General features: G+C 42.9%; 4 protein-coding genes and 2 non-coding genes across 8 annotated transcripts; 3 read left to right on the top strand and 3 right to left on the bottom strand.

Moving 5' to 3' along the window:
• Positions 1 to 723: 723 nt before the first annotated feature.
• nxpe3 (neurexophilin and PC-esterase domain family, member 3) lies at positions 724 to 6314 on the bottom strand. 3 transcript variants are annotated; one of them, XM_071919707.2, is made up of 6 exons: positions 6203 to 6314; positions 4361 to 4565; positions 2693 to 3474; positions 2327 to 2397; positions 2001 to 2222; positions 724 to 1904 (listed from the first exon to the last, which is right to left on the bottom strand). In XM_071919707.2, exons 2-6 carry the CDS (start codon positions 4508 to 4510, stop codon positions 1348 to 1350), a joined length of 1782 nt encoding a protein of 593 aa, XP_071775808.1. In that variant the 5' UTR covers positions 4511 to 4565; positions 6203 to 6314; the 3' UTR covers positions 724 to 1347. The 3 variants fall into 3 exon arrangements, with proteins under 3 accessions (XP_071775808.1, XP_071775806.2, XP_071775807.2); XM_071919705.2 differs by having other exon boundaries at positions 724 to 2222; XM_071919706.2 differs by having other exon boundaries at positions 724 to 2222; positions 4361 to 4549; positions 6203 to 6289.
• A 1268-nt stretch (positions 6315 to 7582) lies between these two features.
• cep97 (centrosomal protein 97) lies at positions 7583 to 12814 on the bottom strand. Its single transcript, XM_071919704.2, has 11 exons — positions 12778 to 12814; positions 11940 to 12082; positions 11670 to 11828; positions 11394 to 11495; positions 11158 to 11271; positions 10851 to 11017; positions 10582 to 10746; positions 10154 to 10332; positions 9343 to 10018; positions 9040 to 9115; positions 7583 to 8606 (listed from the first exon to the last, which is right to left on the bottom strand). Exons 1-11 carry the CDS (start codon positions 12812 to 12814, stop codon positions 8067 to 8069), a joined length of 2358 nt encoding a protein of 785 aa, XP_071775805.2. The 3' UTR covers positions 7583 to 8066.
• Positions 12815 to 13424: 610 nt separating this feature from the next.
• rpl24 (ribosomal protein L24) lies at positions 13425 to 17008 on the top strand. The gene is made up of 6 exons (XM_071919725.2): positions 13425 to 13497; positions 13624 to 13699; positions 14029 to 14139; positions 15103 to 15239; positions 15540 to 15603; positions 16880 to 17008. The coding sequence occupies exons 1-6, from the start codon at positions 13493 to 13495 to the stop codon at positions 16958 to 16960; spliced, it is 474 nt and encodes a 157-aa protein (XP_071775826.1). The 5' UTR covers positions 13425 to 13492; the 3' UTR covers positions 16961 to 17008.
• Positions 14277 to 14456, top strand: LOC139927592 (small nucleolar RNA SNORA23). The gene has a single exon (XR_011785350.1). It is a non-coding gene; the product is annotated as a small nucleolar RNA SNORA23 (small nucleolar RNA).
• Positions 17009 to 17577: 569 nt separating the features above from the next.
• On the top strand, positions 17578 to 17757 carry LOC139927591 (small nucleolar RNA SNORA23). The gene has a single exon (XR_011785349.1). It is a non-coding gene; the product is annotated as a small nucleolar RNA SNORA23 (small nucleolar RNA).
• Positions 17758 to 18399: 642 nt separating this feature from the next.
• mpc2b (mitochondrial pyruvate carrier 2b) lies at positions 18400 to 24476 on the bottom strand. The gene is made up of 5 exons (XM_071919723.2): positions 24102 to 24476; positions 22255 to 22295; positions 21989 to 22073; positions 20340 to 20451; positions 18400 to 19557 (listed from the first exon to the last, which is right to left on the bottom strand). Exons 1-5 carry the CDS (start codon positions 24193 to 24195, stop codon positions 19509 to 19511), a joined length of 381 nt encoding a protein of 126 aa, XP_071775824.1. The 5' UTR covers positions 24196 to 24476; the 3' UTR covers positions 18400 to 19508.
• Between the last annotated feature and the right edge of the window lie 1067 nt (positions 24477 to 25543).

The following is a 25543-nucleotide window of genomic DNA, read 5'->3' as shown; positions in this document are numbered from 1 at the left end:
ACTTAAGGTGCATTTTTTTTATGTAATATGAAAACTTGCTTGTCTGTAAAACCAAACATACAGTATTTGTCATTCCAAGGTATGAGGATGCAAATCTACATAGGTGAATGTGGTCTAGTCTTTGAATGTTGTTTGTGTCAGTATTCTGCAAGACAGAACCACCTGTCAGTTAGACTCAAAAGCACACCAGCTTTTTTCCCCAACTAAAAGTTGACTGAAACACAGCAGGGACTTTCCTTAAAGACCTGAAGGCTTTGAAAAGAAAAGCTCAGTTCAGCCAGAGGGAATGGAGTCTGAAGATATGAGCACTGAAAAAATTTGCCTGAAAAATTGCCTTCAGAATTTAGGTTACTGACATTTTACTAGTTACTAAAGATGCAGGTTTCATGTTTTTCAGTCAAGTTTTTGTTTAGACAGACAACAAAAAATAGTCCATTTTAAGTTTAAGCCTATTGTTTATATCACAACACCCTTTTGTCTGTTATTATGACTTATAGTGACGTGCATAATGTTTTTTTTTAATACTGTATACACTTACATTAAAATGACAACAGTTTATGCTGCCAGCAAGCAAAACCTTAAATACAGGTGCAGATGAAATGTTACCACAATGTAGTTAATGCCATTTCGCAAAAACAGATAACCAAGGAGAGGCCCATTTAAATTTTCATTTGACATAATTTAGTAGAGTCTTAGCTCATTCATTTTACAATCTGTGGTCAACATGTTGTAACATGACTTAGTACACAACAACAATGTTGTACCAGAGATTCAACACACATTTTGAATACTGAACAGGCTGAGGAAATCCCTTTGAAACAAGGACCCACTAAGAGTGTTTACCTTTGGCAAAACAAATAAATAAAATAAAAAAAATAAAGCTCAAAGCTGCAATCCTGAAGAATACCATCTCCAAATTGGGGCAATTTCAAGTAAAAAACACACATACAAAAAAACACGATGGATGTATAGTAACAATCATCGTGCCAATGGTTTTGTCATTTCCAGAATAAACTAGTCAAGTAAACAGTGTTCAAAGGTACAAGACAAGTTAAGAGAAATCCCTTTGTAAAGATAGGAGCAAAATTGTATGTAGTTTGGGTGAACACTCCCAAATAAAACAAAACAAAGCCAACTTAAAATTGGGTGTTTTGGATTTAAAAAAATGAACAAAAGGGTGCTGATAGTTGATGGACTCATCTCACCCTCTGTAAGTCTTCTAGCTCACAGCAGCAGCACCAGGTCTCGCTCAGGACAGGTGTTTGGTATTTAGACAAAACTCAATTCTTGTACGCTCAAATCTCCCTGAACAACAAATCCTCTATCGTCACTAACCTCCTATTTCTGTTAGCTCCTTTTCTTTTCTGGGCAAAGATAAGACAAGAAGACGTCTATCATGTTCTTGACAATGGTCGGAGGCGGATGAAGGGCGTGAGGCAGGTGGTGCGCTAGAGTCATTTCCCAGGCGTCCACCAGCAGGACGTCCAGGCCCTTGAACATGGCCCTGAGCACGCCGTCCAGCTGCAGCGAGTACCAGTCACTGTTGTACAGGCTCACCTCTTGGTCCAGGGCCTGGAAGTTGGCCGAGCGGATCACCACGAGGGTCCCCGGGGCCCGGTCCAGGAGTCGGACCAAGGCCCGCCGAATGTGCCGCAGCCGGCGTATGTACACCTCCACAGGGAAGGTGCTGAAATGGGCCCAGACGCTGAGGACCACGACGGTGTCCGGGCCCCCGGGCAGGCCGTCCAGCTCGTTGGGCACGTAGCGCAACTCGCTGGAGGTGACAGTAGAGAAGCGGATGGGCGGACCGTGGCAGCGGTACTTCAGGAGAATGTTATGGGTGCTGTCCACTGCCATGAAGGGCCCGACGTTTTTAGGACTATATAGGTTGAACTCCTTTAATTCTAAAAAGGTGGAATAAATGGGTGGAGAGTTACAGTAAGACAGATGGACAAAGCAAAGAATGCAGTACAAAAATGGAGACAAAAGGCAATGCTCACCTGGTACAAAAGCATTGAGGTACTCGAACCACTGCCTGACGGTGGAGTCTCCATACATGTTGATCACTTTGCCCCTCAGACACTGAGTGATGGCAGATGAGTCGTTGAACTGACGCATCGTAGCGCCACCTAATGGCCTCCATGAGCCCTCGTAGTAATATCCAGAGGGCGTTAGCTTGATCGGCTCTGGCTTCGTACTGCTGCTCTCTACCTCTGGCTGATCTGAAATAGAGCGAGAAACGTTGCAGACAAAATGAATTTACAGAACGAAGCACGTAGAAACTGTAATATAACACACACAGTACACACATTCCTCTGCTGTTTACCTTTCTTCCTAGGCAGCACGTTGATTCTGTCCGGTCCTGAAGCATGTATATGGACTTTGATGTTTACACCACTGAGATAAAAAAAATTGAATTTCTAAATGTTAAAACAGAGTGGTGATAAAATATGAAAGTATGTCCTGTTATGATACACTACCAGTCAAAAGTTTGGACACTCCACATTTTTCTTTATTTTTACTATTTTTCACATTTTAGAATAATAGTAAAGACATCAAAACTTCACTATTTATATTTTTCTCAGAAACAAATTTCAAGCATTTAAGCATAAGCCTTTAAGATAATGAAAAACATAGTACATTCACTTTTGACTGGTAATGTATATTTTCCTCAAACTGTAATACTACAAACCTCTGGAAGAGCAGTGCTTCTTTGTTGGTGATGAGGTGCTTCTGGTAGCCTCCCTTGGCGTGGTTGATCCTGGTGTCGCAGCTCAGCATCTTGGGCTTGTAGCAGTACCACGGCTCCCCGGTGTGAAGGTCTGTGTAGTTGCACAGCGGCTGCTGGCTGGGAGGCAGGCACATGTTACACACAGTGGTTTCAGACAGGAAGCCTGAGCGAAACAGGCTCTTGAAAAACACCCGATCAGGCCGCTCCTCCCTCAGCCTCCGCAGCACGGCAACAGCCTCACTGGAGTGCACCAGCGTGATCTCCACCCGCGCAGATCCCACCCAGAGAAGCGGGAACAGAGCAGAGTAAAATCCATTCCGGTGGTCCAGCATCTGACCCGCCACGCCCGCCCCGAGCTCCGGGGAGTGCAGCCGAGCCACCAGGAAGTCGCCCCCGTAGCGCTTGGGACGTCCCTGGAAGTCGTGCATTTGGATGAGGGCCTCCAGCTGGTCGCCCACATGCCACTCCCTTACCCCTTTGGTGGGAAGGATCGCGAACAGGCTGTGCACGGGGTCGCTAGTCTGGCGCAGGGGCGTCGGCGCCGAGTGGGGCGGGGGCTCGGGCCAGGCGATAGATTCTAAGAGGTAGCGCTCCTCCAACGCATCCTCAGGAGAGGGCTCCTGGCCCAGATGGCCACAGAAGGTGTGGTTGTGATAGAGGGGCGGGGCGCCCTCCTGGGTGAAGGCGGAGTGAATCCTGCTCTGCAGCTGGTAGAGGGTCGAAACCGTGTGGCAGTTCAGGTTCTGAGGAGAAACAGAGGAGAGGAGGAAAAGAGTGTTAAGGATCTGTCTGATTGGCAGGTTGAAGGGTGGCATCTTCTGATATGAGATAGAAGAGCATCCGGTGTTTGCAGAGTATCTTAGGCTCAGGTAAACACACTTTAAGAAAGCCCATATTGGCATGTTTCTACTCTCATCTACAACAATGTGTTTTTTGAGTATATAACTGACTTTTGAGTGTCATCCTGTGGTAGAAATAAATCATAAATCATGGCACTGGGGGTATGTTCTCCCCATGCCTTCGGTGCCTAGTGCCCAGGTGAGCTATCTCGTAAAAAGAGCCTTTCTGTGTGGAGTTTGCATGTTCTCCCCGTGCTCACTTGGGGGGTTTCCTCCATATAACATTGATAAGAACCCCCACTAAAAACATGCAAGAAGATCGTCGCCTGACCAGCGATGGACATAAAAAGAAGTTGGTCCGGGTGCTGTAAATAGCCTGCCCCGTAGCACGGGCCAAGATGGGAAAATGCGGAGGATAAATTTCACGGCGCCATTGAAAGCATGTGTGTGTGTGTGCACGTGTGTGCATGTGTTGTAGATGGTTGCATGTGACCAAATAAAGACGGGGTTTGTCCGTCCTGTTTCCTGTTTCCTGTTTAAATAGGCTGACAGTAAGTATAACACAGGATGTTTCTCAGTGTTTTTATGAAGAAACGATCTACAGTATGCTTTCCTTGTAACCTATAAACAAAAGATAGATATTACATAACATGCAACTTGAAGTTAAACAACTTTCCACTTATACACATACTTTTCCAAACAACGTTAAATGATCCTCACACCCATTAGGCCTCTCAAGTCATAAAAACCCTTTCTGCAAACACACCACATAACCCACTTCTCTGCTCACCTCCAGAGTGTGGATGTTGCGTAGCAGGAAGATGAGGCCAGACAGGGCCAGGAGGAGGAAGATAGGGGCGTATTTGGACAGATTTCGGCACATGGTGACCCCCTTCTGTCTCCCATGATCAGGCCCTACTTCACACTCTGCTGTCACCATGGTGATGATGGCATCGTGTCGTTTTCAGCACCCTTGACACTGACAGAAATAAATGCTGTCAACAAGCAGGATGACAAACAGAAAAGTGTAATTTCTTCAGCTTCAACAAGGCTAGACAAAGTATTCACGTTTATGTAGAGAAATACAGAAATTGTAGTTGACATGGTCTAATGCAAAGGATCCCAAACTGTTTCATGTCAAGGAAACACTTTAAACCCCCATGTGATGAAAGGTTTTGTTCCAGGGACGCCTTTCTGAGAAGAGTTTTGTTATTATTATGTTATTATTCGTCTCTTCTGTACGTGAGGAAATAGCGGTGAAGAAAGTGAAACCTCTTCTTCTCTCATTGTGCTGCCTTCTAGTGAATGAAGTGAAATGAACAGTGAAATCAAATCTGTCCTCATTTTGCTGGAGACCCCCTAGAGCCCCGTCAGGGATCCAGGCTGGGAGAGCCTGGGGCCACTGGTCTAATATCAAAACATCTAGTGTGGATCTATTAAAATGTAAAGAGGTAACAAATGAGGTAGACGGACTATAATCTGGTCTAATATCAAGACATTTACAGAGGAATGAGGAAGACAGACTATAACCTGCTGTAATATCAAGACATCTACAGAGGAATGAGGAAGACAGACTATAACCTGCTGTAATATCAAGACATTTACAGAGGAATGAGGAAGACAGACTATAACCTGCTGTAATATCAAGACATCTACAGAGGAATGAGGAAGACAGACTATAACCTGCTGTAATATCAAGACATTTACAGAGGAATGAGGAAGACAGACTATAACCTGCTGTAATATCAAGACATCTACAGAGGAATGAGGAAGACAGACTATAACCTGCTGTAATATCAAGACATTTACAGAGGAATGAGGAAGACAGACTATAACCTGCTGTAATATCAAGACATTTACAGAGGAATGAGGAAGACAGACTATAACCTGCTGTAATATCAAGACATTTACAGAGGAATGAGGAAGACAGACTATAACCTGCTGTAATATCAAGACATCTACAGAGAAAACAAACAAGGAAGACAGACTATAATCTATCAAGACATCTACAGAGGAAACAAACAAGGAAGACAGACTATAATCTATCAAGACATCTACAGAGGAAACAAATGAGGAAGACAGACTATAATCTGGTGGTCTTGTGACCTCAGGCATGGTGTAATGCTGGTGTCATGTGACACATATATGAAATACCAGGCAATATATAGACTCTCAAAAGGTCTCTAGTCAGACAAGCCAAGACAAGCCAAGCCAAGCCAGGGAAACAGGGCATATTGTTATAATTCACTGGTGTACCTGGCTCTTCCCTGGCAGAGATACGACCATACAGCCCGGTCACTGACGGTCCACTGTACCACAACAGCTGCCCGCACCAGCACACACCACAATTTCAAGTTACTTTTAAACTAGAGTCGCTCCGACTACAAAAATCCCAGCAGTTCACATTACACACGAATCGTTCAGCTCGAGACATCAGGAAAAAACCAGCAGCTTCCCAATCAAATGAACAGCTGCGATGACGCAAGACTAGTCCAGCAACAAAGGAACCGGGGGGATACAGTACAGTCTTTAAAAGGGTGGCGAGTTACACGTTCCTCTAATACCAGTTTTACAATCAGACCCGTTACATTGGCGAGGCAGTGTTGTGGGTTTATTATGCTAGCCTACTTACCCGGGTTGCCAGATTAGCATGGTGTCCGCGGTCTGAGTCCGGGTCGGTCACACTGTCGGAGGCTGTCGAAGGAAGGACGGAGACGAGTCTGCAGCTGGACTGAGAAACAGATGCGGGGTGTGCAGCACAGCGGAGGAAAAGTAGGAAGGACAAGCCTCCAGATTGCCGAGAGCTCCCATTGTAACTGGAAAAAAAAACAAAAAAAAAAAACAACCCCGCTTGGTAACGCTTGGTGTTGCTGCGCACTCTGGTGGTCAGTAATGTAACACTTGTGGGGGAAGGAAAAAGAGTTGTAATTCGTGGACCACTGTGTAGTTACCGCTATTAAAAATATTGTATTACGTGTCGATATTAAAATGGCTAATGTTAGTCCTATACATGCCAGGGAAATCCCTCCCGTCCCACATGCAGTAATGGCAACTCTGAAGACTCATTAATTAATATTAATTAGGTCGGAATGACTTTAAAATAGATTTTCATGACACTCTCTCTCTCTCTCTCTCTCTCTCTCTCTCTCTCTGTGTGTGTGTGTGTGTGTATCATTTTGTGTTTGATCCCCTTGTCGGTGTGTTCGCTCTCCAAGGTGCTAGATGGCTACTTTTCTACATAGCAGGAAAATAAATCCAGTGAATTATCATTGCCCCTGTTGCTTTTGGTTCGGATCAGTCGGCACCAATGTTGCTTAGGCCCATCTTGCATTAATACCACAATTACTATTATTAATTTCCCATAGATTGACAATTTAATATTGAGTTGCTGTGGCACTGAGTACTGGCATGTACTAACGGTTTTGACATTTCCAGTAGGCATTTGCAAAATTTGCACCCCTACTTCCAACGTCCCAGTCCTCCGAGTCGACCGTTTCTCTCACTGGGTCGCTTCATCCAGTGGGAACGTAAACATGGCAACAGGAGTAACGTCATCCGTTACTACAGAAACTCGGCAGGGTGGGTCATTTCTAGGAGACACACTAGATCAATAATCTGATGCTCCTGTTTACAAGTACAAGGCCTTGTTTGTGACTTATATCAGCTCACAAAAAAAGACTAAATACAATAACTCAATATATAACTATAGAAGAGATTCGTGTAGAAAATATTATAGTTTACCCAAAACTGTTCCTCCAATTATAATTTGTAGATGCGGTGCTCAAAATATTTCATCAATGTAATATGAAACCACGTGAGAATAAATATTTGAAAAAAATGTAATTGCAGATTTATTTCATTTTTTGTTAAAGAGATAGAGGGTGCTACAACATTTTTCTTGTAACCATCAGATGCTGGGATGTTGTTGATACAAATGCCTGCTGTTGCTCATGTACAGTATATCTGAGCATCTCTACTTTCAGCACAAGTCAATTCAACCAGAACGCGTGACTCTCCTAATCTGGTTTACTACAGTTTCTCACAAACATTTAATTGGATATCCACAAACATAATAAATACATTATACCTTGCTTGGTCTTCTTCATCAGTAAAGGTAGAGATAAACCTGTAAAAGGATTTCTTCCAAGTCGCTAACACCCTCTTAAGTAAAGTCACAATCATTTTCTGTACACATGAAGACAAAATGTCCATTAAATAACAGATCCAAGCAGTGAAGTATAAAAGAAACTAGGCTTACATTCACAGGAAGCTACCATTTCGCCTCAAAGCCTGTTCTGGGTTCAGCTAACTGACCATAGTCTTGAAGAACAAAGGCAACTAAGTACATTGTTATTGTAGGTCTGTGTCGGTAATCAAGATGAGTGCAATTTTCAGACATGCTCAAAGTTTCTAGAGGTAGCGACGCATCTTGATCCTAAAGTCAGTGCAGAATTTGTACGCATAGTTCTGTACAGGTGCTTAGCAAGCGTGGACACTCAGACAAGAGCGGGAGAGGCGTCCTGTGTGCACTGCGCCTCTGATTTGTTGTCTGCTGGCTTCATCCCGTCCTGTGGGGCGGAGTTAGGCTGGTCTGTTTTGTTGGGAGAGAGCGGTGAGGAAGGCTGAGGTGTTTCTGTTCTGTCGCTGGCCGTTCCCTCCTCAGCCTCCTCCTCCCTCTGCTGCACGGAGGAGAGGTACTGCTCCAGCAGACTGCAGTCTGGACTGTCCGTACCAATGCCACCGGTGCAGGCACTATGAACCGGGGTCGTCAGGGTCAACGCTCGCACCGTCTCCAGAGAGTCCGCTGTCCCGCTGCTCAGGAAGCTGTCCTCCTGCGCCGGCTGCTGCTCGCTTGTGGACTGGAAGCCCGAGTCTGGGAAGGAGACGTCTGTGCAGGCTGGGTCTGCGGTGCTGCAGGCAACAGGTGAGGCGGGCACACACAGTCCAGGAGCGGAGGTCTGAGCTGGGGTCACAGCCTGAGCAACGCTGGCCAGCTGCTGCTCAACAGACTGCTGCCACTGCTGCATGGACTGGAGCTGCAGGGAGAGGACAGAACATGTGTAAAACTAATGAGGGAGCTAGCTTACACACTTGTTTTACGATGACTTACTTAGCAAAGCAAAAAGTAGTTTGTGATTTCTTAATTTAGCAGTGTTCCAGACAAGTTAAACAAGCTGTCTGCTAACACACAGTTTAAGAGTTTAAGCTACAATCCAAGTAATTTATCTGTAAGCGTACAGGTAGGTTAGAGTATGTCTTGATTAAACCGCCTGGAAGACAGACAGACATTATGAGATGTATTATTTGTTTGGCAAAATGTTTGAGGAACATCATCACCAGAAAGACAAAGATCTTTTTATGAAATGAAACTGAAAAAGCCGACTCCCAAAAGATCACAAACTGTGACTGAGCCATGATGAATGTGTGCATGAACCTGTATGGGTTTTATATATAATTTTAATCACTGACCTGTTTCCACAGAAACTTCACAGCCTCCTCCTGAACCAGCCTTTGTAACCTCTCTTCCTCATACTGCTTCTGCACCCTACACACAAAACACATTTTTATCTTTTTGTACTTTTAGTCTTAATCAATCATCATTATCATCATCATCATCATCATCAAATCTAAATATATGCACATCAGTTATGTGATGATTGCAATCAAAGTACGGCCATTCTCATTCCATAAATGAAAGCAACAATAAAAAGAAATAATTAATCACTGTTTGACCAAAATGTGAGGAGAAAATGCTGATGGTCGGTCGGTTACCTCTCCAATTGTCCCGACAGGAAGACGATGTGCTCTTGCATCCTGCGCAGGCGGATTTCACTCCGCACCTCTCTAGCTATAGCGTGGCAATGGCGAGTGTACTGTCCCCTCCACCACGACTGGATTTTGACTGCTGCACTGTCCGCTTCCAACAAACTTGATTTATTAGCATACATCACCGCTTCTTCCTGGTTGGGGCCCTCTTTCGTCTCCATTTTGCCACAGTCAGAAGATGTTTCTAGGTCACTTTGTGGTGGGCTACCTCTGACCCCCAGCGGGCCAGCTGATGTGGCTGAAGCACTGTTGCGGTAACCTGCAGCTGAAATGGCTTCTTCTTCCACAATCACCCTCTCTCGTTCTGTCGCTGGAGGTGAATGATGCATCTTGTCGGTGTTGAGCTTTCTGGGCTGGGCCGGGCGCTCTGGGGCCAGGGAGTCAGGCTCAAACGTCTCCGTCTCATCCTCGCTATCGGAGCGGGTCGGCTGCGGCTCCAGGTCAGAAGTGAAGGGGAGAAAGGTGGACTCTGAGGACAGCAGGCTGCCGTTGAGTTTGTCTTCATCTGTCTGCACATCTTCCAGATACATGCGCTCCTCTGCAGCCCTAGGGCTGCGAATCACAGGCACTGTGGGGTGGGATGAGTCAGCGCTCATCCAGGTGTTAAACTGCAGGGCCGGCTCTACAGCAAGATAAGGGGAATTACCAGCAGACAGACAAAATTATGAGAAACTTCTTTATCATAACTAAGGATGAAGAGAACTAATGAATAAATGAAATAATATCCTGGGAAAGCAGCCCTAGCGATATCTCTTACCGGTCTCCCTGATCGATGGAGCAGCGGCTGGTGCAGGTGCAGTGGCTTCCTTTAGCTCTCTGGCTCCCCCTTGTGGGACTGTATGTTGAGGGCTGTGTGTCTCCACATCTAGTTGAGTTGGACGAGGAGGGCTGTGACAGCCTCCCTGGGTCTGCTGGAGCAGTTGCCTTTGGTGAAACCTGAGAGACAAAGAGGACAAGGCAACCAGGAAATCATTCACCTAAATGTTTACATGTATGGGAATGTACGGCAGGTATGGCAGGGTGATCACATCTGATCTATGAGGAGCATCGTTCATGGTCTTGTGTTTTGAGCTTCATGTTGCATAGTAGCACTACATTGTACTTTAAGTCTCTCTTCAAGTCTGCCCTCTAATGATCATGAGAATACAAGTGTGTCTGTATCACTGTCAAGGTTCAGGCTCATACCTCTGCTTACTCAGGATCTTCTCAAGCTTGGCATCCTCTGCAGTTTCCAAGGCTGGGGACGAGGTCAGAGGGCAAACAGTAGCCAGGTACTGAACCAGCTGCACATGCTGACCTGGTCGATATGAACGACCTTTGCCCTGACTGTACAGCCACTCCGCTTTGAGACTGAAATCATAATGATATGGCACAAGAATTAAGATTCAAACATTTCAAAATATTCCTGCATTTATCTGAGCTAGCAACTTGCAACAGCATAGAAGTGTACAAACCTTTCTTTTTGTGAAACTACATAGCCATCCAGGACCTTTAGGCTCAGGCACCAACTCATGATATACGGCCGATAGTCAAATCCAGGCAATGAGGGGGTCGCCATAACACAAGGGTTGCTCATAATGGAGAGCTGCTCCAGTTCATGGAGAGGTGCCAGGTACGACACCTATGGAACAATCGGAAATAAAAGTAGAGGATGCAGAGAGAAAACAAACACTTCCAGAAATCAGTCAACTGTAATAAGCCTCCGTTTAATTCAATTAGGTATCAGTGCTACCCTTTTAATTAAGGGGAAAAGATAATTACTTCATTGAGATCCCTTATCTCATTTTCTGCCAGGGAGAGAATGGATAAGTGAGCCGGTAGGTGGGCAGGAACAGTACGAAGCGTTGTAATGCTGTTTCCATGGAGCAAAAGTGTCTGCAAAAAAAGTGACAGCAAATCAACCCAGGACAAATAAAAGCAACTGACATAACCTTTTATGATTGAGTGCATTTATTTATTTAGGCACACTTTTAGACCTCAGAGGCTTCAATACTCACCTTTAACGCTACCAGCTTAGTCAGATCACCAATGCTAGATATGTTATTGTCAGACAGGTCCAGGTGTTGAAGGGAAACACAGTTGTTAAGTTGTTCAATGACCTGAATGAAAGAGTACACAATCAGTGAAACCTGTATCATATTATCACATGGGCTGAAACCAATGACTTCATCCATGCTATGACATCCCTATGCTTTTTATCATAATCCTACACAAAAGATAATATAGAAGTATATGAGAAGCCTAGTGCCCTTATGGATGCCCCCTCTCCTCACCTTGATATTGTTACCAGACAGGTTAAGCCATTCGAGGTGTGGCAGGTCCCTCAGCCCCTCAATGTAGCCAATACTGTTATTAGGAAGATTCAAGACTCTCAACTCTGTTAGCCGAGACACACCCATCATTCGCACCAGACGGTTACTGGCTACAGATAGCTAAAGAGAAAGACATACAAAGACATACAATAAGACATCAAATCAGGAAACTGTATTTACTAGTAGGCTACAACATATTTCAGCACCTAGTGAAGGAGAACCTTAACTCACCTGCTGGAGTCCTGGACTCCTTTCCAGATGGTCCAGTTTCATGATGTGGTTGCGATCCAGGATGAGAGTGTGTGTGTCCTCAGAGCAGATGAAAGTAGGATCCAACTTCTGCATGCTCTGGGCTGAAAGGTCCACTACGGGTCCTTAAAAGATAAAGAAGGAGGAGAATAAACAGATTGGAAATCCATAATCATCATGTCGCTCATCACTATGACTACAGAAGTGTGCATAGTCACACAGCAGGAAAGCTCATAAATCAGCCGAGCGCACAGAGACACACCTAAAAAGCAGAAAAGTATGTAGCTAAGGATATAAAGTCTAACGATCTGCCAACAGTTACACAAGTTTTGGGATAAAAGAAAGAAAACAATTGGAAAGATAGCAGTTAACTGATTTGATAATCAAAATGTCATTTTCACCAGTGCAATGACCTTAGCTAGATGATGGCTGAACGGTTCACAGGTATTGGTAACATGATATCTTAATACACGCAAGTTAACTAATAGATGTGAACTGACAAGGGCACGAGGAATCAAAATACTATCAGATATTGATTTGCAATAGACAGAGTGTGTGCAATTTATTTTTCTGACAGCTAGCGTTAGCTAGTTCTTCAGCAAGACATAAGCGACGGTGCGATGTAGAGGACTGACAGGATGTTTTGATCTGCATCCTGGCCATTGTGAATGACACATAAACCTAGTTAGCCACTAACGTTAACATTAGCTAACGACAACACTGCGGGGTGATAAACGTTTATAAGAAACGTAATCGGAACAGCTAAACAAATAAGTATCATCACTGTTTGACTGATGAAAACGACCAATTGAACACTCACCTGCGTTTGTATCAAATTTCAAATCTGATACACCCATCTTTACGCCTCAGACAAGACCTAACGTTAGCTATCAACTGTAAGCTGCAGTATGGAAGACAAGCTTCTGTTGCTTGACAAGGACCGAGAGGTTCAAACAGCTAACCACAGCTGTGCCGGGAAATGTAGTTCAAGTTGACTGTTTCTCCGTTGGGTACTGATGTCTTCGGGTCCTGAAAAGACTACAAACTTTGTACACTCAAGCTGATGGTTTGTTACAGCGCGCTAACGTAACTAGATAGCGTCAGGTTGTAGTCAAGGAGGTTTTTTAAGTGGTGAAGCTAGCTAACAGCTAACGTTAACGACACAAAAAGAGCTTGCTTAAGAGCTCAGTCCAATTCAAAAGTGGCGTTAGCTAGTTTTGTTTTGTTTAAGTTGTTACATCCATGATCCATTCACGTTAGCGTTTTACTTCCCGCTTGTAATACTAGCTTGGCAACCGTAGCCTTGTCATGTTGGCCACAGTGATATTTTGAATAAAATAATTGTAAAAAAAAAAAAAAAGCGAATATTCATTGTATATGTATTAAAACTATTAACAATAATTTAACGGGCTAAAAATTGACAAAAAAAACCCGCTGGCTATTAGTTTATAAATAATCATACGGGTACGGGTCATACAATTCCGTTTCCGTATCCGTCATCTTTCTTTCCGGTTTTGTGCCCTCTCGTAGCCATCATGAAGTAAGTTTATGGAGTAAAATCTATTGCCATCACAACGTTTAAATAACCACTATCTCCATGTTATCGTCCTTATGTGAAGAGTGATATCCTCTTCTTTCAGTGATGATTTACATTTGTCATTTTCAGGGTCGAGTTGTGCAGTTTCAGCGGGTATAAAATATACCCCGGCCATGGCCGCCGATACGCCAGGATAGACGGAAAGGTAACGTTTCTAGTCCGACAGCAGTTTGTTCCCGCGTTGTGTGGTGCCTCGGTGTGATGACCATTATAATAGACTGTGTGAAGTTTTATATTTATGCCTTTATACTCTGTTCACGGTGTTTCTGAAGTAAACAGCAGCAACGGTCTCGTTTTTAGGCCTAGCCGGCTCCCATGAAACCCCATGTAACAGCTACACTTGCTAACGCTAGCTTCCTCTACCTGCTAGTGACAAGATGAGGGTTACTTCCCATTAGTTTACCAATTCTAGGCTGCATTCCTATATCAGATACCTCCTTATATTGAAATTATTTTCTTACATGTCTTCATTAGGTGTTCCAGTTCTTGAATGCCAAGTGTGAGTCTGCCTTCCTGGCCAAGAGGAACCCTAGACAGATCAACTGGACTGTCCTGTACAGGCGCAAGCACAAGAAGGGCCAGTCTGTAAGTAACAAGTTGTGTGTGTGTTTGCAAGGGGTCTTGAAATTCATAGTGACACTGGCTGGATGTTTCAAAAATGAGCATGACACATTTCATCTGTGACCTACAACCACTGAAAATTGTTCATGTGTTTGGCTGCAGGTGGATGGTGTGCACGGTGTTAGTCTGTGTTATGTGTTGTTGCAGGACTGTGTTTTACAGTCTGTGCAGCAGTGCTCACTCCACACCTGCAGCCATAGAGCAAATGGAGATCATAGTACTGGTCCATGACGTCTATCTGACTTTTCACCGTTGGCCAGCCTCCATACTCTCCTACATGCTTCAGCACATTGAACTGATGTTGTGTGTCCTGATGTTAGTTTCCACAACTAGTAGTCGCAGAAAACTGGCACATAATTGAAACATGTTGTTACTTTTAAAATGTTCACTGTAGCTGAAATTAATCAAGGTGTTGGTAAAAGATCCACAAGTGCAGTAAAATTTGTCCTACTGTTGTAGTGAGAGCAGTTCCCATATAGTGCCATAGTGTTTAGGGTGTGAGCAGCATCTGCCTCCTTGGACACTCTGGTCCTGCTGATTGACTGTGACCTGCTGGTGGTTATAGTGCTTCAGGTGGTACATGTAGAGGGTGTAATGCAGTGCAGGAAACTTCTGTCCACTAGCTAGTGGCTGGTAAATCCTAAAATTCACAAACGTCTGACTATTTTACAAGCCATCCAGATCTTAAGTTTGGAGTAAGACCTCCAAATGATGATTGGTTACCTGCCAAAGTGGCTGGTAGACAGACTTGCTAGCAACAAGCGAATATTTAGCAACATATGTACCAAATGACATAGGCCAGCCACAAGTTATGTAGGACAGAAAATACCTCCCCTGCCTTGCACTTCTGCATCCATTAATGGTGAATAATTTACCTTCTTATAATTTGTGTCACGTAATAATATGGGCCATAATTTGTCATGACAGGAAGAGGTGACAAAGAAGCGTACCCGCCGTGCAGTGAAGTTCCAGAGGGCCATTACTGGGGCCTCCCTGGCCGAGATCATGGCCAAGAGGAACCAGAAGCCTGAGGTCCGCAAGGCCCAGCGGGAGCAGGCTATCAGGTAAAGACAGATTCTGACCTCCCTGGTTTTTACATATTCTTTTTCCAGAATGATAAAGATCCAACGTTGCCCTTAAATTTTGGGCTGAAGGATGATGTCACGCTGATGAACTCAACAATTGAGGCTCTATTTAAAATGTGCTTACAAGTCATACCTCAAGTCATACAATCATACATCACGTTTTCTTGATGTATGATTCATTTGACTGTAACCTTCAAACTTTTAGCTCCTCGTTAAGCAAAAGGATGGCTGACTCTGTTCTGATTGTTTGTGGCTCACTCTTTGTTCTTTATTTCCCAGGGCTGCCAAGGAGGCCAAGAAGGCAAAGCAGGCAACCAAGAAGCCCTCTGCCCCCAGTGCAAAGGTAAGATCTCCCTTATGTATAAGACGTAGTTTTTCTTTTTTTTTATGGTTCATCCCCCATGTAGCCTTTTGAATACATACAATCCCAAGACAAAGAAGCAAGCGTGTGCCCGAAAAGTCAACGGTGTGAATCCTCAGACTGCTTTGGGAAATCTGGGTAGGGGAAGTGAAAGATAAATGCAATCACTCCTTCATCTACCGCTGTGGTTCCTTTAAGCAAGGCACAGGTAGATGTGGGTGGGAGACCAGAGTTGTCCTTTGTGTGTCCTGGTCAGGCTGAATGTTTAATTTGTTGAGTGGTACAGAACGGTGGCCGAATGTGCATACAGTCGTTGATGTCGTTTCTTGTGTTCTGGCGCATATTTGTTGGTTATCTGCTGAATGGCAAGTGACGTGAAAATCATAGTGTTTTCATGAAGAGGATAACATAGCCTATTTATGTACTTTAATATTCATTAAGACATTATTCATAAGTAAAAGATCCAGTTGGTGGTGATATTGGCTTATTAATGGAAATTCAGAATTGAGTGCACAGCCTGCAATTCCTACAGCTGTTTGTCACATTGTGAAGGCAGGTGAAAGGATAAAATTGAACCCGTCTTAAAACAAGACTAAGAGTCTAACTGCCTCGCGACATTGAATTTTGTGGAAGCGTCTCTGTGGGTCTCCCACTTGAGTCTGCAGTCTAACTCCCTGCGGGCCACGTGACCCATAAAGTGGTGAACAGACCGAAGAAATGGCTTACTTAATTTTAGTGTAAAGTTTTGTGGTAGAATTACAGTGGAGCCCAGTGTCCAGATTTGGCCATAGCGACGTCAGATGTTTTGTTTCCTGCATGTGAATCCTAATGTTGAATCTGGGCTGTTTATACTGTATAGTTATGAGTACTCTGCTGTCTGGCAACTTGTCAGCTCCGCTATAGATCAGGAAAAACTAGACCTTGGTAAGAAAGTGGGAAGTCATTTGTGCAACGAGTGTCTGCCAACTGCAAAGTGGCTTCTATAACCTAATTGCCAAAAACGGACTAAATTGTTTAATTGCACATCCTGTATTAATAGCAGGCGGTGACTCCTTTTGGATCTGGTGCTACTGCATGCGTTAAGGGTCTTGACTCTTAAACCTGTACACACACACTGTTAAGTTGCTTCTCTGCCTGCTTCATTTCCTCAGTATTCACTGTATTATCAAGCAAAGTAATCTGTCAGTTTCTAGTTTATGAAATGTTGGCAATATTGGTAATGGGTTTCTGTTCTTAAAATGTGTTCCTCGTTCCACAGGCCCCTGCCAAGACTGCACCAAAACCCAAGATCGCAAAGCCCATGAAGGTCAACGCACCCCGTGTTGGCGGAAAACGCTAAAGCTATCTTTGTGTTTTTGGTTGTGAATAAATTTTCTTGGTTAAACCATGCGTTGTGTGGTGGTGATTTAAAAACCAGATCAAGTAAGTATTCTGTTGAGAATCGTTGGGTTGGAGTCATGCCGACCTAACTAGTATTAAATCTTGAATCTAGTACCAAATCTTGCCATGGTTAACCCTAAATTAACAGGATTTGGGATGGTAACAGACATGTTTCAAAGTTACAGCTCAAACTAAAATCAGTTTGTTTTTAGACTGAATCGACTGTTAGCTGTAGAGGTTTGTATGGCTGTCAGTACAAAATCAAACCAAGGATTCCTTTGGACTTAAGCCAAAGGACCATCTGAATATTTAAAGTCAAACAAGCACAGCGTACAGTATACTGTAGTTAGGATTGTGTGCACTGGAAACCCATTGGCATCTAAACTGAATTGGAGAATGAAGGCATGCCCTCCATTAATCCTATATTTATAGGGACCTCTAAATTAAGCAGGGCAGAAATTCATCAGGAATATTCTGTCACAAGGAAAACACACTGGCTGGATGATTCAAAAATGAGCATGACACATTTCATCTGTGACCTACAACCACTGAAAATTGTTCATGTGTTTGGCTGCAGGTGGATGGTGTGCACGGTGTTGGTCTGTGTTATGTGTTGTTGCAGGACTGTGTTTTACAGTCTGTGCAGCAGTGCTCACTCCACACCTGCAGCCATAGAGCAAATGGAGATCATAGTACTGGTCCATGACGTCTATCTGACTTTTCACCATTGGCCAGCCTCCATACTCTCCTACATGCTTCAGCACATTGAACTGATGTTGTGTCCTGATGCTAGTTTCCACAACTAGTAGTCGCAGAAAACTGGCACAAGGAAAACCGCTCCAGTTTGAGGCTCAATAGCATGCAAATGAAATTAAGTCTCATTGTCTGTTTTATTAGTGCGTGCTGCTTTGGTTATGAAACTTGCTTCAAAGTAAAGTTGTCAGTTGAGACTTGTCCTATAAACCAGATGACTCCATGCTATGTTCAGCTGGTGATGTTGTGGAAACTGGATTTGTTGTACTTGGCCAGTGTCCTTTATCCCGTGCCAGTGTATTCCAGTGGATTAGGACGTGCCATGCTTCATGCAGTGCTGAATCAAAACAGAAGGGGGAGATCAAGTTCCATCTTGTCTCCAAGTCTGAGCGCTGACCAGGGCTGATAGGAGTGAGACTGTATTTGTACTAGAAGCAATTTATCCAGTGGCTTATATGTGATATAGCCACAAATATGATAAAAGGAGTTGCTCCAAAACATTTGATGAGTCAAACCTAGTTGGTATTTTACTTTGTCACAGAAGAATGACCAAACATTCAAGCTTCTCCACCACCAACTGTGGACACTTGATCTCGCATCGACGGTCAATGCATCATCATTCAAAGTACTTGTCCAAACTTTAAATCAAATATAGGTGTGAAACAGGATTTATTAGCATTACATAGCCATTACATAGCCACAGAGCCATAATGATCAACCTCAAGTGCCATTTGTGTTAAAAACTCAGCAGATCAGATTAGAATATAGAAAAGTGATGATTGACACAAATTATTGCTAGAACAGTCAGGGGATTATAATGTAACTAGTAAGTACATGTAAAAGAAAGTGCTATTCTTATACACACAAAAATATAAAACAGCTTTCTAATAAAGAGGCATCCACAGCAGTGTTTTGATAGCTTTCCACTACCAGTGTTTGCTAGTGGGCTCTTTCAGTACCGTGATAAATCTGATCCTAACCATAGCTGCACATGTTAAATATGTGGCATTGGTGTAAGTATTCCTGATAAAGGAATGACAGAAAAACAGCAGCTTTCTATACAGTTTTGACTGGAAGAGAAAAATGTAATCAAATGAAAATGTTGATTCATAAAATATGATTTGATCACACACATTGATTGCTACAGTTAAAGCCATTAAAATGGAAGGAACTGTTACATGGTAATCAAGAATGATTTAATAATCAAGGTACAGATTCCATGATTGTTACCAAATTATAAATAAGTAATGAAAAGACAAATGTGATGATAATGACACCTTCCTTAAATTCAGTTTGAAACAATCCTTAAACCACATTCAACATAGATCCAAGTTTTATTCTTAGGAAATTATCGCATGAGGTACTGATTACTACACCTGAAATGATGGAAAAAGCAAAACTTCCTCATAAGTGCATGATATATTAAGCATGGACTTCATTTAATTAATTTAAGAATGTACAATCACACAATTTGTGGAACAAGTAGTACTTAAAAAAACAACTTGTGCGTTGATGACCACTATTCTTGAGTGTGTGTTGACTACGGTTAAAAACGCTCAGGAAAACTTCAGGAAAACTGCACATTTCCAACAGGGAAAAGAGGCTTTCTGTGGTAAAATAATGGTTATGGCATGGATGTTATGGAGACAGGTGGGATGTCGAGATGATGAGAGGGGGTGGGTTTGTGCCCACTGGGGGGGGGGGGGGTCTCCCTTTCAGTCCACTGGAGTGGAGGATTGGCAACACAAACACACTCAGGACTGTGCAGCCTCCTTAGCCTCTGCCTTCTGATCTTGCTTATGCCTATCGAGGGAAGAAGAAAATTTGACATTCTTTGTTACAAATAATACCAGATTTGCATACAGCGCATTTCTATTTGCATAAATCCCTTATAGCCATAGACAAAAAATTGACAAAAAGATGTACAGAAAGGGGGGAAATATTAACTCCCAAGGAATGACTGCAACATCAAATTATTTTTTATACATAGTGCTCTTAATTTATTGAAAACCCATTTTTATGTCAAGGAGTTTTGCTTTTGACTTTGACACTATCACAATGTGTCTTTTTATTAATTAAAAGACACATTAATTAATTAATATCAAATATCACAAGTAAAAATTGGATGTTTCATCTGCTCTCAGGAGTTAGGAGTCTCCTCATTGAAACCAGGTTTACTATGGAAGTCTTTCCACAGACAAACTCACATTTCCCACTGAGGTCTTTATTAGTCTTTCAGTAGCCTTTCCTCTTTATGACAGTTTCCTGTCAGAGGCAATGACCATTTTAGGCAATGGCTAAAAAAAAATTCTGACATTGGAAACTAAGCACACATGAACATTATGTTATGCATTTACCACCACTTTTAGCTTATCAGCTGCAATGCACTTAGTTAAACAAGAACTTGTTGCCGTTGTTTTCTTATCAGTCATGAGTAAGGAATACATATTTGCTAGAAAGCTACTGTGCACGACAATTAAAATACTAAAATGGTTAATTGAGATGATAAAAGAAGGTAATCAGGATAAGCTATTGATTGGATGGTTATGGGTAAACACTCATTGATCTGAGTTCAGCACACACACCTCCAAATCCTGTAGAGCTGGGAGCCTCCTGCTCCACCAACGAAGAAGTTGACGGCAAAGAGGTTCCAGTTCTTTGGGATAATGACCAAAGAATATCTGGACCAAATCAGTCCTGGCGGAGAAGGAAAACAGCAAGAGTGAAGGTTAAGCACACCAAAGTTAGATAAACTGTATACTCATAAGAACAGAGTCTATGTTCTGGCAGAATGGCGACAGATAAGATTTGTTTGCACAAACATATTGCATGAACAGACGCATCAGGCAACCTTTGCCACAGATTGATCAAACGATGTCAGAGACACTGAACTGATAAACTTCAACAATTCTGAAAATGTACGTCAAGAATTCAAGACTCAACAGATCCACTTGCCCAGCCACATATTTTGAACACTTTGGATCAGTAGATTTCCAAATACAGCTCCTGCACTAATGTCCAACTAGTTCATTAGAGAGCGAATCAGCACCAAATCATGTTTTTTGAGCTGTCACATGGTTATATGGCTTCTATATAGTGTTTGAAAGTCGTTGTTGCGCTGCTCTCTATGGGCTGAAACTTCAAACCGTGTTGCACTTCTGGCCACACCTCAATCAGTGATGTTAAGGCAGGTATTTTGCCTGTGGCAATGTCAAATGCTTTGCGATCAGAAAATTGCTAACCGCCCGCAAGTAGAGCCGGGTGATCCATTATCACAGACACACACCTCTATTCACTTTTTTACATCTTTCAACAACAAAGAGACTGGCTGAAAACAGTGTGTTTACACACTCTTTAAAAGGCTTTCAAATTATCAAATGAAATACTTTTCAATATTCCTGGCGAGGAATAATTATGTGCAGTGTGTGACTCCCTCTTCCACTTTACACAACTTCCCCTGGCTGCTATTTAGTAAGACTGTGTTCCTTTCAAGTTCTAGTTCCTTGCAAAATAATTGTTAAAAAATGCATCATAATTTTCACATTTTTTAATTCATCAAAGTGCTTGAGGAGTCACAGTAAACAGAAAAAATGTACTGTCACGCTTCTGCCTGAATCAACTTTTTTAGATTTCCTTCCTTTGGATTATCTTCCTTTTCTCATGGGAAAATGAATTTCCTTCAAACAAACCGCCCCTTCTGGGGTCTGTGGTCAGAAAAGGGTTATTAAACTTTGATGTTTCCGCCTTTGAACATTTCTCTTTCAGTTAAGGAGGGAGATTTTATAATGGTGAAACTGTTCTCGGCTTGAAACAAAAATTTGGCAAACTAGCAGATAAAGTAAAATGTCAGAGGCTATATTCTTTTCTTCAAATACAACGGTACAAGGAACAAAACCCTTGATAACTAAGAAAACTCAATTTTCCCCACAGACCTTTTCATTTTAGATAAGGAAGTAGGTAACATTTCATGCCCAGTAGGTACGCAAATTCAAAAACCAAATACGCCTGGTAATTGTGGGTTCATTTTTCTGGTTCAAATCAAATTGTCCTGAATTATTAGATACAACGGTAAAGCCAGTGACCATGTAATGTTACAACTGGTCTCTGTTTTAAACTTCAATAAATGCACATTTCAAATTGAGACTTTATGCCCTCAGAGGCTCAACTGGCAAAGTCTCCACTGAATGTAAATTCACTGAGCCATGGCCCACAACACAAAATGAGCTCCACTTACCTGTGGCTGTCAGCACTGCTGACTGGGAGGTACTGAGTTTCTCCGCTGGTCGAGTCATATCAGCCAGTCCAGCCATAACCAGACCCTGTTGTGGTGATAGACCAGATTACCTTCACTCCATCAAATCTGGTGTGGATTATCTAGCATACTTGCATCAACAAATTGATTTGAACTGACTAATTACACATTGGTGACAGGTTTAGTCTTATATGTCTACAGTATGTCAATATAACTGGTACAAGTTAGACAGTGTGGAATGGCCTTACCCATTTAAACACTGGGGCCCAGAAGAAAACAGTTTTTGGACCTAGAATAAAAAAGGGGGAAAAAACAGTATATTAGGTAATTATTATTTTCTAATAATATGTGCTACATATTATGGTTTCATTTCACCCAGGTTTTCTCTCCCTAATTCTCCTGCCAGGCTCTCCTAATGGGTGAAAAGATTAGAAGAGAGGCAAGCCGAATACCTGAGTATCTGGTTGATAGATACATCCTCTGATGCACTTGAACACATCAGTGTGTCCAAGTGCATCAGAAGCAGAAAGAGTTGCAAAAAAGTTGTGTTTCATATTTAGGAGCTCCATTAGCTTCGTATCCTTTGATTTACAACAGTGTTTCCTGTAAAATCGCTTGTAAATGTAGGGAGGGTAATTTTGGTTCCGAGACTCAGGTTCGCTCCTCTGCCCACTGCAGGATCAGTCCCAGCAGGTGTTGCAGTTCAAGAATAGCTCTTATTTGGATATTTATATCAGGATATAGGGGCAGTTGCAGTATAATTACAACTAGGCTATATTGTTTGGATGAGCTGAGCAATAAGGCCAGGTGATGAATTTTCATTGTATTCACATTTTTATAGCTGTGGAAATTTTCTGCAGGTTAATGAATGCAATGAAAACACAGGTTTACAAAAAAACTCAGACGTCACATGTCCCTCCAAACACACACACACAGGTGCTCTGTGTGCGTGTTTGGAGGGACATGTGACGTCAAACACACACACTCTCACACACACACACACACACACAGGAGGACAAATATGAGTAACGGGACCGGTCTGGTATATCCACTTTAGTCTCCTCCCTCTCCAACACTGCTATAGGCGAAAAAGAAAGAAAGAGAGCAAAAGGAGGAGAAGTCTGTCTCAGCCAATCACCTTTTAGGGAGTTAGCTTTTGTCACCACGCCTCCCTACTGGTCAGGAAGTTGTCCTTGACAACCTGAGTTCTATATCCCAATACCCTTGCACAGACACAACAAAAACCAGGCTGCCGCCAGTGACTCTGTGGTGCAATGTACCAACAGCCCTTAATCTTAGTACACCCTCTAGTCAAGTTAATATCAGTGTCCACAATGGATGCATGAGTGTGTGTGAGCTACACTACTGAACTGCACAGCATAGACTAGCAAACCACAGAACTTCAGTGTGCAACATGTAGCCTACACCTCTCACCCTTTGGAGGACATAGGAATGCTATTCATCAGATTCATTTCATGAGAGAGACGCATTGTTGGGCATAGATCTGTTTGATCATCCATCCACAATCACATATGGGATACCCTGGTGTTTGGGAAGACTTTCCTGTGACTGCAAACACACAGTTTCTCTCTCTGCAATAGCCAGTGTCCATCATTGACTTTGATTTCTTGGTAGGAGACAATATAATAAAATGTAACAATCGTGTTGGTAACGTACGGTTGTTTGGCATTGAGTTTCTCTACTGAAATTGAGTTTCTCTACAGAACCACAAACTCTTCCTGCAGCTCTTCTCCCTCGCAGACAAAGCAGCTGGAGACAGAGCTTAGCCGGTGTTATCTCAGCAGATTAGGGTCTCCAAGTGCACTGCTACTGGCACATTTGCCTTGGCCGAAAACGAGATTGATAAGCACCAATGCCAAGACAAGATATTACTGTTTTATTACCTAAAATAAAAAAGCGTTATAACGTGGAGACGAGACAGGTCGGTGCATCCACATACGTAACGTTAGCATATCTGTACAGACAGAGGCCCATCATCCAAACCATCTTCAAGCATCTGATTACAGACCTCCCAGGCATCAGAGGCTCAGCTTGCTAATCAAGAGATTGGTTGATAAAATGTGCATTAACTTACCTGCTGGGTGGTTGTATAAAGGTCTCAGCTTCGCGGGCAGGACATGCTCGATTCTATCCAAAATCCTGTGGTAGGACGCTCTTAACGCAGCCATGATTGTGGATATTCAAACAGCAATGCTAGCCGCTACAGTAGACACTAAGCGGAACTTGAAGCTAGCTCGCTAACTAGCTAACGTTAGCCTTTCTAAAAAGCACAAAATAAACAGCCGTCTCGCGTGTTGCCTGCGTCTCGACCTACGCTGTTACCAAGTGAATAGCGGCAGGTAAAGGTTATACGATGTGAGAGGATGCTGTCCTACTGTCCGACCTTCCTCGGCAGCACTGTGGCCATGCTAGTGCTAGCCCGTCAGTAGCTGGGTCTCCTGACACCAGTAGGTGACTTTCCTCACGGTGCAACCTACCGAATGAGGGGGCGGTGCCACAAGTTTTCCCTGTTCCCACTGGCCCGCTGGACCAGCCGCCCGCAGATGATTGGTTTAGATAGGCTCATAACATTTCTAACCCGGCGTATCCCCGCTAGGCGGAGAGAAATAACACGGGAAGAGGCAGGGATGGTGATGTAGTGGTAAATAAAAGACAGGTCAACTCTGACCTCTAGTTGATGAGCATCATAAGGCAAAAAAACACCAATACAAACAAAAATCTATTATTTTATGTGGTTTTTCCCCCCTTAAATGGCCCTATCCTGATATAACTCACATCAATTTGATACTACTCACTATGAATTATTAATTTCTGTCATAAATATTTGTGCCAGCCTAAAAAGGTAGGTAAACTCTATTGTACAAATGGACAAAGGAGAGCAAACTGAGTTTTGACAGGTTTACTCTTCACTTTTTTTTTTTGAAATTTTGATCCAGATCTAGACTTTTTGATGAACGTGTCAAAAGGGTCAATCAGTCAAGCTTTGTCTAGATAAGAAATACAGGGTGTGGACGAAATAAATGGGACATTATAGGAATACTACAACCCAAAATTATCCAGGACACAGTTGTAAGTCAATCAATACAAACCTTATAGAGCTTATTAATATGATATGACAGTTTTTGGCAACTTAAAGCAAGATAGTCCACTAGCTAACCAAATATCCCTTGTAGTTCCAGAGTCTCAGGAGTCACTTGTTTCCAGTGAAGCATGAAAATGGTGATGTCAAAGGGTTTTGTCAAGCACAGACCCAGCTGAGCTAAAAGCAATCAGTTCAAAAGATTACAAAGTCACACTTCTTAGTTCTGGTTAGAAAGCAATGACAAGCTGTAGATGGGAGAAAGACTTTTAGTAAACTAGAGGAGAAACCCACAAATACCCAACAACACACTGCACAACTGTTTTGGTTCCCCCTGTACAGCCAAGGTTGCAAATAAGCCACCGATGATTTTGAAATGTCATGTAATGACATTGTATTGATCGCTGAAGGGGCCTCCTGCCTGCAGGGAGGGCAGA

This window comes from Centroberyx gerrardi, chromosome 10, assembly GCF_048128805.1.
Source record: "Centroberyx gerrardi isolate f3 chromosome 10, fCenGer3.hap1.cur.20231027, whole genome shotgun sequence".
NCBI classification, from domain to species: domain Eukaryota; kingdom Metazoa; phylum Chordata; class Actinopteri; order Beryciformes; family Berycidae; genus Centroberyx; species Centroberyx gerrardi.
The sequence above is the reverse complement of the archived record's forward strand: the minus strand, read 5'-3'. Positions and strand labels throughout refer to the sequence as shown.